Source organism: Nelumbo lutea, chromosome 1 (assembly GCF_056320005.1).
Source record: "Nelumbo lutea isolate HS-2025 chromosome 1, American lotus-T2T, whole genome shotgun sequence".
Lineage (NCBI taxonomy): Eukaryota > Viridiplantae > Streptophyta > Magnoliopsida > Proteales > Nelumbonaceae > Nelumbo > Nelumbo lutea.
The window spans coordinates 18556679-18568861 of NC_142684.1; the positions used below are offsets into that span (position 1 = coordinate 18556679).

Consider the following 12183-nt stretch of genomic DNA (forward strand, 5'->3'; position numbering starts at 1 on the left):
GCTCTAATTATCAACTCTTTTTTTCTCTTCGAATCATCCTTCTCGGAACCAGAGGTGGCAATGGCAGCAGGGGTGGTCCAAATTCTCCATAGTTGTAACCACAACCAGGCTTACAAAGGCTGACAAATCTGACTTGGGACTTGGGAGATGCTGCTAAGCAATGTTTTACGGTGATTCGCCAAATAAAATGCTTTATACTGATTCCTAGCTACTGGAGTGTATTATGCTACAAAAAGTCTTGCACATGGAGAGGATCTATATCCAAAACCTCATCTAGATGATCTCATAGAGATAGCAGATCAGATGGCTGTAAAGAAAGATGCTTTGCAAACAAAATTCCTAGGTGGGGAAGGGAGAAAAGGAATAGGGCATAGGTTAGTTGGAAGAAATAATGCATAAGTTGCAAACTAACAAAAGAAAAGCTAAAGATACCAATTTGACCAGCCCTCAGTAAGTCAGTATGAGAGAGAGAGGGGCGGAAGTTTTCACGTCCAATTATCTATTGCTAGAAATTATAACAAGATGAGATGGTAAAGTTACAAACCTCTGCATAAGACAGATCCTCTTTAAGTAACTTTAAGAGCCAATGGATATGTTCCTCGAGCTGGGTCTTTCTCAGTACTACTGATTCTCTCTCTGATTATTGATTCTCCACTTCACTTCTCACTCACTAGCTGTAGTGAATGGCTCTTGGAACACTAACACCCACACAGCTTCTACAGGGCTTTATCTTTTATCTTATAATGCTTGCATTGCAGATGGACAACAATGCCATGCAAATGACGCCTCAGAAGCTGAACTCTCTCTCTTAGGGATTCATAAAACCACTCGTGTCTCTGATGCTAAAGATATTTTGATGAAGATAAAGGGAACCACAAAAACATTAGATGGAATGGACATACACTTCTGGACCATATCAAGTATCTTCTTTTTTTTATGACATAAATTTGCTCTATGTTTGTAGGAATGATGTTACTAATGCCCATAATCTAGCTAAGAGGGCAAATGTAAATAGAACTCATATTTTTTGTTCGAACTTACCCCCCAAGGTCATCTTCTCATTTCTGTAAACGGGGGCTCCTTTTGTAATCCTTGATGTTTCTAGTGGATCCTTTCATTTCATCAACAAAAAAAAAAAAAAAAAAAAAAAAAAATCTCTGCATAATGATTGGTGGACCACAAGTACAACTGCTAAAAAAGGCACTATTCATCCAGAACAGTGGTCACCTATATAACAGACCAACACAGCTATAGTTCTCGGTTACATGAGAACGAAACTTAGATCAGTGCTCTTGGTTTCATAGGTTATCAATGAATTAATAATATCAGCACTCCAGCAGGGAATGGTAGATCTCCAGATTAGTTCTGGTGCCAGCAGAGCCGCACATAAAACCCAGATTTACACCATGCAATCAAGCTGGAAAATTCATTCCAAAATCCAAATCACTTTATTTGCAGGAAGACAGATCTTATGTGTATCTTCAGGTAAGCCAGAAATTCTTCATGGGTCACCATTCAAATTGGAGTTCTCTTTCTCCATAGAGATGATGCAAGCAAGCCTCTCATAGACCTGCCACAACAAAGGTCTCAAACTCTTGTCCCGAGAAATGAAACCCTGCAATTTAGCATCACAACCATCCTATGAAAAATTCTAGTTTCCTTGGTAGCATACCTCAGAAAGCTGTTCATTCTTGTCATGATTTTCTGCAGATGATCCATCATACCTAGAAGGTACATATAATTACCTAAGTTAGATAAGCTGACCTGCATTATCTACTCCAATCACAAATTAACTTTTCTTACCAGTTACGAGGAATTCCAGCTTCATCTCGAGCAGAATAATTGAAGGGACCCTTCAATTCCACATTATACTCTTTTATTAATTCTAGAGGACAAAGGTGTAAACTGTATACAATCAACAACCTGCATATAGGAATTTGTCGTAGGGGATTTACAGTTTAATTTGAAGGAGTGAAGGTAAACCTTTGAAAGTGGTGCAAGGTGTGCAACCCATTTTCTGGCAGACTGAGATGAACCAGAACACACCAACTGCCACGTGTGCAACTTCCTCATCAGCAATCCTGGCCACAATTTTTGATGTCCTATTATCTCCAAAACCTACCAACTTTTGCACAAGACGAGGCCCAGCATCAAGCCCTCTAGCCTCCTAAAAATGATACAACATTATAAAGCTATCCAGTTTAGAGTTAGACATAAGCTGAAAGAAAACCATAAAATCACTAAAAGGAGTGTAACTCAACTGCATTAGGTATTGCCAATTAAGCAAATGCTGCAAATTACAACAAATTTAGTTAATTTGTCTTCTCAAGATGGACAAATTCTCTTCTTCTATTTTAAGCCTTGTTTTGGACTCTGGTTGAAAGGTCATACCATATTAGATCTCTACTGACATCCTGAAGAAATTTGTTTCTAGGAAGTTAATTCCATGAGAACATAGGGATGATAATGATCAAGGAAGAACAAGGATACCAAAACAAATAGAAAAGAACAAAAGTATGTACTTATTCTTGATTGGTATGGAAAGGAAGACACATTGGACTTTAGAAAGCATAAAGTTATGAGGGTGTATTGCACCAGTCCGAATTCCTTTAGTAAGTCAGAAATCAGCATGGAAAGAATTGCAGAACCTACAGAATACACACCAATAAAACAAAAAATGAAGGATTTTGAGCCAAGGTAACTTTAGTGATTTACAGATTTACATAAAGTAAGGGACCTCTGCTCGATGCATTGGTAAAATTTCGGGCTGACAATTATGAGAACACAGGTTTTAGTCTAAGAACAGCAACTTGGTGTAAATAAATAAATGAATAAATAAAAGTAATGGCAAAAGATAGGTCTGTATCCAGTCTACAGATGCCAAGACCCCAGATAACTGCGATAATCATCAGGAACAGTCCTCAGTTATGGTGAGTCTGGGGAATTTCTTCACTCTTCCTCGAGCTGGTTTGTTGGTCTGTTGGATGCAAATGGTTCAGCCTATCCCTCTGTGGTTTCTCAGGGAGTGGAGTAGGTTGGTAGTTTGGTGTTCCATGTCTGTATTTGTTGTTTCTTGATTGTGGTTTGAGTTCAGGTTGGTGATGTTTTGTCTTATGTTGGTTCATTCTGTCTGTTCCCTGTTCTCTTTAATGAAATTTCTAGTTACAAAAAAAATGTAATGGCCCTTTACAGATTTACATAAAGTAGGATCATCTAATAGTTGAGGACACTACAGTCAGTAGAGAGTAGACTACTTTTTCTAGGCATAGAAGGAACATGAAGTTCATAAAAGGAATGAGAACCATATGAGAATTTTAAGTGGAGAAAAGCCTAAGGTTATATGATATATTCAAGTTTGGAATACGATCACAACTTGGGCAGGCTCAGTTTTAACATTTGCTATAACTCAAATGCTCTGGCCTGAGGGCTCAAGTCTAATGCTGTGTACATTCTTCAAGTCGGGTGCCTGACTTGCACCTCTAGTTTCGAGTGCATGGGATCTAAGACAATCCTTAATATCAAAACAAGCAGAGCTTGAAAATTAATGCGAAACTTCACCAATAGAAAGCACAGTATAACTTAGAATTTGTTTACAGAACTCTACTTCTCAAGTGGGTTTGGTTTCCTTTGTGGATTATAATTCTTAAATATATAGGGTTTAGGAAATACATCTCTAAATAAAAACTTTTTAATTCCCAAATAATGAATCCCAATTTTCAAGATGGAATTTCATTCTAGCGCATGAGGTTACCTGAACTAGTGGAATGGCTACCAGACGTGCAGCGACATTCCCTGATGATTTCTCACACTCCCTCCAGAGCAAATTATGAGCAGGCATATCTCCATAACTATTGATAGACTCGATGTTAATCAGTATAACAAACAAGAAACCAGTATGTGTTATTGGGATGGCACAACAACAAAATTTCCTTACCTGAATCCAAGCTCAGCCAGCCTCTGCGAACACCAAGCAAAATGGCGACTCTCGTCGTCGGCAACATGAGCAAAATCGTCAAAAAATCCCTCCCCGAGTACGTCACCATAACGAGAAAACCGGACAACCGTATCCCATGCCAAATCAATGGCATTTAGCTCCACATGCGCGAGATTGTGCAGCATATAAGCATTAAGTGGCAAGCCCGAGTCCTTGGGAGAGAGAATCTCCTTTGGGGACACCTGAGTGAACACCCAGATAACGAAATTATCAAATGCTTTATTGTAGGTGTTTATAAAATTAAAAGAAGCAATCCATTAACAAGAAACTAATAATCCTAGAAATCATGTCGTGATTGCATTCATCCATGAGCGAAAAGTAAAATTCAAAACAAATGCATCTATTTCTCCACTATCCAAAAAAAAAAGTTCTCGAGTTAAATTGGTAATATCATAGAAAAAAAGAAGATTGTCTATACGGAAAATCTAAAGCAGGTTTTTGTCTTGCTTCCTATACATTAATTTATTAAAAGAGGAAACAGAAAAGACGGGGAATACGAACCAGATAGGGTTTAGGTGGACGAGCAGGTCGGTCGGGCGGTGTAGAAACTCCAAGCGGGAGATTCCCAGAGCGCCATCTCGAGTAGGCGATATGGGAGAGCTTCGACTTGGCAAGGGGGTCGCCGGTGGAGAGAACAAGGGTTCCGAGCTCGGCCAGAGACGAGGCCGATGCCGTTGGGTCGTTGTCGGTTTCGATGGATGATGGTGGTGGTGGTTCTGGACCTTTGGATCCCCATTTTCGGTTTTCGTTCAGTGAGCATTCTCTCCAACTTTGCAGGCCAGAACATAGTTTGTATTGGCAGGAAGAAGAAGAAGAAGAAGAAGAAGAAGAAGAAAAGGCACATATCTGTACAGTACGTGAAGGGGAAGATGAGCATAGAGCGCAGCGTAGCGACGCACAGAGATTATGCTTTAGCAGCATTTGCTGAAACTACTATTAGATTAGATTACTGCTCAAGTGCTCATGGTTTGTTTTCGTGCCCTTGAAAAGGCGGTAACCAGAAGTATCTCAAAAATTAAGGGAAGTTTTTGCGTAGTAAAAAAAAAAAACAATACAGTTTTTCGTAAAAGATGAATAATTCTATACAAGTGTACATTCTACGGTGACTACACTCGCTCCTCTATTTTAATATTTTTGCAAACAAATGTTTGATGTTGTATGAATCAAAGACTCGATAATATTCTACCAATTGGATAAGGCGAAGGTAGAATCAAGGTGACATGCAAGTAGGAACGGCACCCCCAAATCACCCATCCCGTAGGAAATCTAAATTCCTGAAATTAAGAGAGAGAGAGAGGACCATTGGGACTTGGGAGAGTTTATGTCGACGATGATTAATGAAAAAGAGTTTAAAGGGTGACAGTGATGGCAATGACAACGGTCGGCGGTCTGCAAATCGGCGACGAAGACGAAGTCTCTTCCTTAGTTCTCTGGCATCTCCTCTATTCAATGTCCGACGGGCAAGTGGGCAGTGGCAACAGTCAGTGACGATGGTTGGTGGTTGGCGAATCGACTTAAGCTAGGGTTTACTGGTTTTGTAGTTCAGTCGCCTCTCTTGAGTTTTTTCTGTCGAAGACAAAAGAATGAAGACTGGCAACTGGTTTAGTTGAGGGTTAAGGGTTTTCCAACTTTTCAAGTTTTCTTGATTTCTTCGAGTTATATTTTAGACTTTTAGTTTTTACTGTTTTATAAATAAATTAATAATTATTATACTTATATAATATTAATCGGGAACAGGTTGGGGCAGGGATTGCATTCCCGGTTGGGGACGGGAAAATTGCCACCCCTATATGCAACTATAGGGAGAATCAAAGGTTCGAGGAGATGTTTTTCAGGAAGGCGTTCTAATGTTTAAGTCAATAATATAAGGTGAGATGAGTTGTTGGGATAAGATCGTCCACCAAAGTTCTCGAGAAGCTTTGGAATTATGATATTACATTTTCGTTTGAATTTTTGTGAGTGCCAAAATTTGAGATCGTTGGTTTGGAATCCACGTCTGTATTGGGACTACCCAGCTAACATGCCAACAGACCCACCACTTGTTGGTGTCATATTAAGTAGTTTGCCTATTAGACAAATAATATAGGACTCCCGTCATGTCTTTTACGAGTTTGGTAAAGATAATTTTAAGAGATGTAAAATCCACACTTCTAAATAATTTATATAAATGCTTACGTATGAACTCAAAATGCACATGATTTCACTAATTTTAAATTAATGCATAATGTGTTTACATATTTTACAAATAAATAATAAATAAATATAAATTAAGTGCCCATAATTTAGAAATGGTACTAAAGATTTGAGGGTGTGTTTGGTTCGCGGACAGGACCAGAATAGGAATCGGAATCGGAATCGAACATGAGTTGTTGTTGTCTAAATAAAATCAGAAGAAAATAAAGGACAGACATGAGTTCCACAAGTACCTACATACTGCAATACCTTTGGATAAATAATTAAAAAAACTAACCTCTAGTTCAGTATCTGTCAGCAAGAAGCTCATTCCAATTTGAGGTCAAAGGGTCATCATCCCTGATTAATTGATCTGCCCATTCCTGCCAATCACTTGGTTTTGTATTATCATCAGATGGCATGATACCACTGTTACTACTCTCTACTTGATTGTTCTGGGTAGGAACATTTTCAGGAAAATCAAGGAAACTCTGCAACCAATCTGCAGACCAGGCAATATCGCTGTTTTCTCTAGGGTAACGACTCATTAGCCTAGATTGAAATACTCCTGAATGAGAAGAATGTGTTAGTGGCAAAGATATCCCATCACTTGATGACTGAAAGAGAAATGGAGATCTGTTGTGAACCCTGAAGCTGATGAAAACATGTGCCCAACCACCCCACTGTTGGAGGCCAATTGAGTTGCATGTGGAGGCACAGAATTTGCCATTATTTCCCTTTCCAATGAAACCTGTTGGGAATCTGGCTCCAGATGGGGCGGGAAGAACTGGTAAAGATGAAGACATGGCTCCAGATGCTACCAAGTTACTGAGCTTCCTTGCACCAGATCTCTGAAAGGAGTGTATTCCTCCCTTATTTTCCATATATCAAGAAATGCACACAATATCTGAGATTCATCCACCTAATATTGGTTTGCTATGGCTCAACAACTCTGTTTTAATAATACTCACCAAATTAAGCCCCTATTAGCGGCTTCATTGCAGAATCCAAAATGTAATACTACATAGCTCTCATCAGTTTTGGCATCTGTTAATAGAATGCTTGAATGCAGAATATCAATGAGCAAGAATCACCCTAGAATGTAAGATATTTGCCTTGGAAAAGATATTGAATAAACTTATATACTCTCAAGTTTGAATGGCATAACAAACAACCCTATACACATGATAACATTGACAACACCCATGAATTAATTAATGATGTTCTCAAATCTCCACGCAAGAAAAATTCAACTTTATAAATGAATTTAGAGCAACATAAAGGAGAAGCTTCATACGTTAATCATGAACTCTAGTATACATAAAAAATGCTAGGATCTTAAATCTAATTGCAACTCATGAAGAATCTTTGATATATTTATTTAGCTGCAATGGCATATGTTCCCCTGCTAAAAGGCTCAAGTAAAATTAACTTTGATTTATGAAATAGAACCATTCTATAACCCAAAGTCTTTTGTGTTAAGAAGATGGATCTGAGGAACCTGAAGACTGAAGTTAGCTACGGAAGACAGAGCTCCAGCAAAAATAGGCACAGTTGGGATATAAGGCTTGGATGATGATGACTATATAAAACACAGCTACCACACTACAATATATTAATTTAGGGATAAAAATCACAGCATTAATTTGCCTCTCCCTCCTAAATGCAACAGTCCCCAGACTAGATGGAGCATGTCGAGATAATAATTTACCAACCAAACTTACATCAACCAAAATATTTCATATCCTACGTACAGATATAAGCAAGCAAGTAGCAAGTAAATCTAGTAGAACATTTTCATGCAGGAATCACCAAATTAGAGATGAAATCCGCCAAATTAACAGACATAAAAATCCCATTTGAAGCTTTCAATCTTTCTCATGTTTCATCTAGGGTGGAAAACGTGAAGAGGAAATAAGTGGATAAGTTGGCCAAACGGTGGGCTAGCTTACCTTCCTTTGGTAAATATCTGGCCTTCCATGGCATTTCTGTCCACTACATCATAGGGTCCCAAATAGGCTTATAGTGCCAAATTATGGCAGCTAAATATGGAGCCCCATGACACATGACATATGGGTGTGGAGTTTGAGGAGGAGCCTAAAGAGCATACAAATCTTCCTATGAAAGAATCAACAAAGAGATGTCTCTAAGAAACTACTCAGGTAGTCAGGTTTGATAACTGGTATGATTCTTGTCCATTGAAAGACATTTTTCCTAGACTAATATAACATCCACCAATTCCAGCTGCATAACCAAAAATTGTTATGAAGCTCCCTTACAAGAATAATAATCTTAACTCCTACTTAAAGCAGTCTGAATGATTGGAAATTACAGAATATAGCTAGCTTGCTACAATAGCTATACAAAAAATGCCAAAAGCAAATGAGGTTGAATCAAGAATTTGACTATGAATGGATACACCCAATCAGAATTGTGTCCTTTTTCAGGAAGTGGAGAGAGCTAATAATCACATTCTTCATCCATTGCAAATTCTACATAATACAAAAAATGCTAAAACCAGGGGATTCTTCCCCCTTTACACAAATATTAATTAATGAAATTATACATTATCTTTTCTCAAAGAAAAAAGTTTAATAATCAAGATCCATCTTATTTCTATGAACGCAGAAATGGGGACACCTATGAATCGCAGAAAAAAGTAGGAGCAAATCCATCGGTATGAATATTTTGCAGACATGAACTATATTCACTGATTGCCTGGATCTGGTGTGAAAAACTCGTTAATGGTAGCAATAAAGAAGTAAATCGATCCCAAATAGAGTAGGAGCAGATCTGCAAAACATAAAACCATATTTCAATTAGTAAAAAAAAAAAGAAGGAAGAAGGAAGAAGAGGAGGAGAGGAAGAAGAAGATTCAATCGGTGGGTGGTTGATTTCGAAGAAGAAGGAGGAGCATGAGGGTAATGGTTCAGCAAAGCTCTCACCTTGCCGAATGTTGGTTCGGCTCTCTGTTCGGCGATGGTAGATTTCTCTTCGTTCGGCTCTCTGTTCGACAGACAACTCTCTTCGACCGGAAATGAGGAGGCCATTCTTGTCCAAAAAACAAAAAAGAAATTCATAATCCGGAATGGGAATCCCATTCCCTGCGAGGGGTCGGGAATGGCCATTCCCCCATACGAGGGATTCCCATTCCGCCTAGAATGGGAATGGGATTCCATTCCAATCAACCAAACACTTGGAATGGGAATTGACCATTCCGATTCCGATTCTAGGCTCCTATTCCTTCGAATCAAACAGACCCTGAGTTTATAATACTCAGCTTGAGTAGTTCATGAACTTAATCGAGTATTTAAAAGAATATTAATTTTTAATACATTTTTGTTTATAATAAGGAAAAATTACAGATTAATATTCAGTACTTTGGGCCTAGTGTCACTTTGATCCGCAAACTTTAAAGCGTATTAATCCAGTACTTAAACTTTCAAAACATACCAATTTAGTCCCTACCATTAACAATTTGTCAGTTGTCTTGTCATGTGATGATATGTACAACTTAAAACTTTTGAAAATGTTAAAATTACCCTTTGAAATAAAATATTCTTCCTCAAGAAGATGAAACAGAGCCCAACTCTCTGTCACAACCACTGCACTAAGCATAATACCCACCCACATAACTGAGAATGCCAATTGATAGATTACTGGAGCAGAATACCATATAGAGTTGTAGACTAGAAAGGCAGTCAAGTTCTTAAGCCTCATTGAGTAGTCTTTCAACCACCACACTCTTGAAAGAATAGATGGTTGATAAAGAAAAGTAGATGACACCCAAAAGGCATTTATGACAGAGACTAAATTAACACATTTTAAAGTTTGGGACTAAAGTGACACTAAACCCAAAGTATAAAGTATAGGATGCTAATATGAAATTTTACCTTATAATAACCTTAATATATTATGTTATTTAATATTTTATGATTCCTTTAAATGTTTTTTTGGTTCTTCACTTCAGTCTTACCACTAGTCCCCGTACTCAGTCGAGTTGAGTCAATTGTTGAATATGTCGAGTATCTCATCAAATCAAGTTCAGGTAGGAAATATATACTCGATTGTTTGAATTAAATCACGAATAGCAAGCCCAGATACAAATGTTGATGATGATGATGATATAAATATATACAAATGTTGCCACTGTAGGCTTGTCTTATACCACACTGGTCCCACTTCTCAATGTCCCAAGCCCAGATAAAGGAAGAGAATGGCATTGGGTTGGCAAATGAACTTTCAGACATTATGATTGTATATCTGGGTGTTGGTTTGTAATTCTAAGTAATGTGTGGTTATACTTCACGTTCTTATAGGGATGTCAATGGACAATATATTGATCCAATCTGATTCAGTCTAGTATTTTATTTTTAAGAAAAAAAAAAAAAGAGAAGGTTATATTCATAAAGAAAATGTTACATGAGGGGATTGTTGGAGTTATATCGCACCTTGATTTCTCCCTTTACATGAAAAGTAAGCAAAAAGACGGGCTGCCTGATTATATTGTCTTAAAATATGTACAAAATATATATAATCAAAAGTGGCTATTAATCGTATCAAATGACTTCTGTATAGCTGTTCAATCCAGTTCATTACTTGATCTATAACACCTGAATCTGGATCAGAAGAGCCAGCAGTAAATAAGGAGGGAATATTATTTGGAGGTAATTATGATGAAGTGGCCTGATCCTATTTGTTGGGTACTCCAGTTGGAATTGTAGTGCTAATTTAACCACTTGCATAGGATCTGGGTTGGTATTCTCAAATAGTTTCTTATTCCTTGCTTCCCATATATGATAGATGATCAAGACAAATCTGTTGAGACTTATCATAGCTTGTTGTTTTCCCAGAGTTGTACTCAGCGATGTAAACTAGGTAGTGATGTTAGTGTGCACAGGACGTTGAGCTATGATAGAGGGATTCAATCCAATCTGCTCTCTACACCAAACAGCCTATGCAAACGGGCATTGTTAAAGTAAGTGATGAATCATTTCTTCATGCAAGTTACATAAAATACAAAGACGATCTGGTTCATTTAACCAAGTCAAATATTTATTTTTTTGTAAGCAAGCCATCCCAGTTCCAAAGAAGATTTGAAATCTGTAAGGCACCTTTAACTTCCAGTTGAAATGTGTGGACGAAACCAAAGACCCTAATGATGAGAGAAAATGGTAAGCTAATTTAACGGAGTAAATACCTAAAGCATTGTGCTTCCAAACTAGTAGATCGGTGGCTCGGCTAAGCTCCGGAGTAACTGCCAATATGTGTTGAACAATGGAAGCTTGAAACAGTTGTTGTAACCTTTGAAGGTTCCAGAACCCGTCTGGATTAACTAATGATCTAGTCTAGTATGAATCCATTACAGATGGACTAAGTCTAATCCAATTTGATGAATAATTTTTAGACATTGAATTGAAAAAGGTTCAATTCAATGTTTTGACTGTCCAAACTGTTTAAGTTGGTTTTAATTTAGATAAGGTCCAATCTGTGCTCTTATCTTATGTCAATAGGCCAGATATTGGTTCAATCCGACCCAGTCCAATATAAAACCGTTACAAATAGACAAAGTTCAATCCAATCCGATAAGTACTTTGGACCATTAAGTCTGGACTGGTCCAATTCAATGTATTATTGCATCGTCCAATCCATTCAAATTTATTTTGTTTTCAACGTGTACAACCCAAACCCATCTTATTTAAAATTCTAGATCCCTATGAAAATTAATTAGCACTATTGACAGGGATCCAACCCCGGTTGCTCATAACATTGGAGGGGGGCTTGTTATAGAGGATCAAAGAAGGAAGAGGGAAAACAGCTCTCTTACATCTTTTAAACAACAACAATCCAGAAAGTATTGTTGTGAATAAAGGATAAATTCAGTTACGATTCATAGTGTGTACTTTGAAATGCCTAAACCTTAAAAGAATCCTATAGCCCCCAAGAAATATGATAACTTAGATAAACCTTAAAAAATGCACCAACTCGAATCTCGTCAACCTTCTGCAACTTCAAGG

The 12183-nt window shown here is 37.7% G+C and overlaps 1 protein-coding gene and 1 long non-coding RNA gene across 5 annotated transcripts; both read right to left on the minus strand.

Annotated features, from left to right (window-relative positions):
• Positions 1 to 1168: 1168 nt before the first annotated feature.
• LOC148873808 (diiron containing four-helix bundle family ferritin protein, putative (Protein of unknown function DUF455)) lies at positions 1169 to 7034 on the minus strand. Of its 4 annotated transcripts, none has more exons than XR_016112627.1 (7): positions 4496 to 5018; positions 3935 to 4176; positions 3752 to 3848; positions 1984 to 2167; positions 1804 to 1853; positions 1673 to 1724; positions 1169 to 1570 (listed from the first exon to the last, which is right to left on the minus strand). XR_016112627.1 is itself a non-coding variant. In XM_088983172.1 (7 exons), exons 1-7 carry the CDS (start codon positions 6495 to 6497, stop codon positions 1502 to 1504), a joined length of 759 nt encoding a protein of 252 aa, XP_088839298.1. In that variant the 5' UTR covers positions 6498 to 7034; the 3' UTR covers positions 1169 to 1501. The 4 variants fall into 4 exon arrangements, 3 of the variants coding, with proteins under 3 accessions (XP_088839298.1, XP_088839285.1, XP_088839289.1); XM_088983172.1 differs by lacking the exon at positions 4496 to 5018 and adding an exon at positions 6465 to 7034 and having other exon boundaries at positions 1804 to 1885; XM_088983159.1 differs by having other exon boundaries at positions 1804 to 1885; positions 4496 to 5250.
• Positions 7035 to 8605: 1571 nt separating this feature from the next.
• On the minus strand, positions 8606 to 9481 carry LOC148873809 (uncharacterized). Its single transcript, XR_016112634.1, has 2 exons — positions 9112 to 9481; positions 8606 to 8959 (listed from the first exon to the last, which is right to left on the minus strand). It is a non-coding gene; the product is annotated as an uncharacterized LOC148873809 (long non-coding RNA).
• Between the last annotated feature and the right edge of the window lie 2702 nt (positions 9482 to 12183).

What these genes read in the sequence shown, in the direction of transcription:
- LOC148873808 (XM_088983159.1), bottom strand. Translation starts at nt 4,915, where the DNA reads ATGCTGCTAAAGCATAATCTCTGTGCGTCGCTACGCTGCGCTCTATGC. An exon ending in TAGCCATTCCACTAGTTCAG is followed by an intron (nt 2,168 to 3,751) that starts GTAACCTCATGC and finishes TATCATTTTTAG; the next exon opens with GAGGCTAGAGGGCTTGATGC. An exon ending in GCTGGAATTCCTCGTAACTG is followed by an intron (nt 1,725 to 1,803) that starts GTAAGAAAAGTT and finishes TGTACCTTCTAG; the next exon opens with GTATGATGGATCATCTGCAG.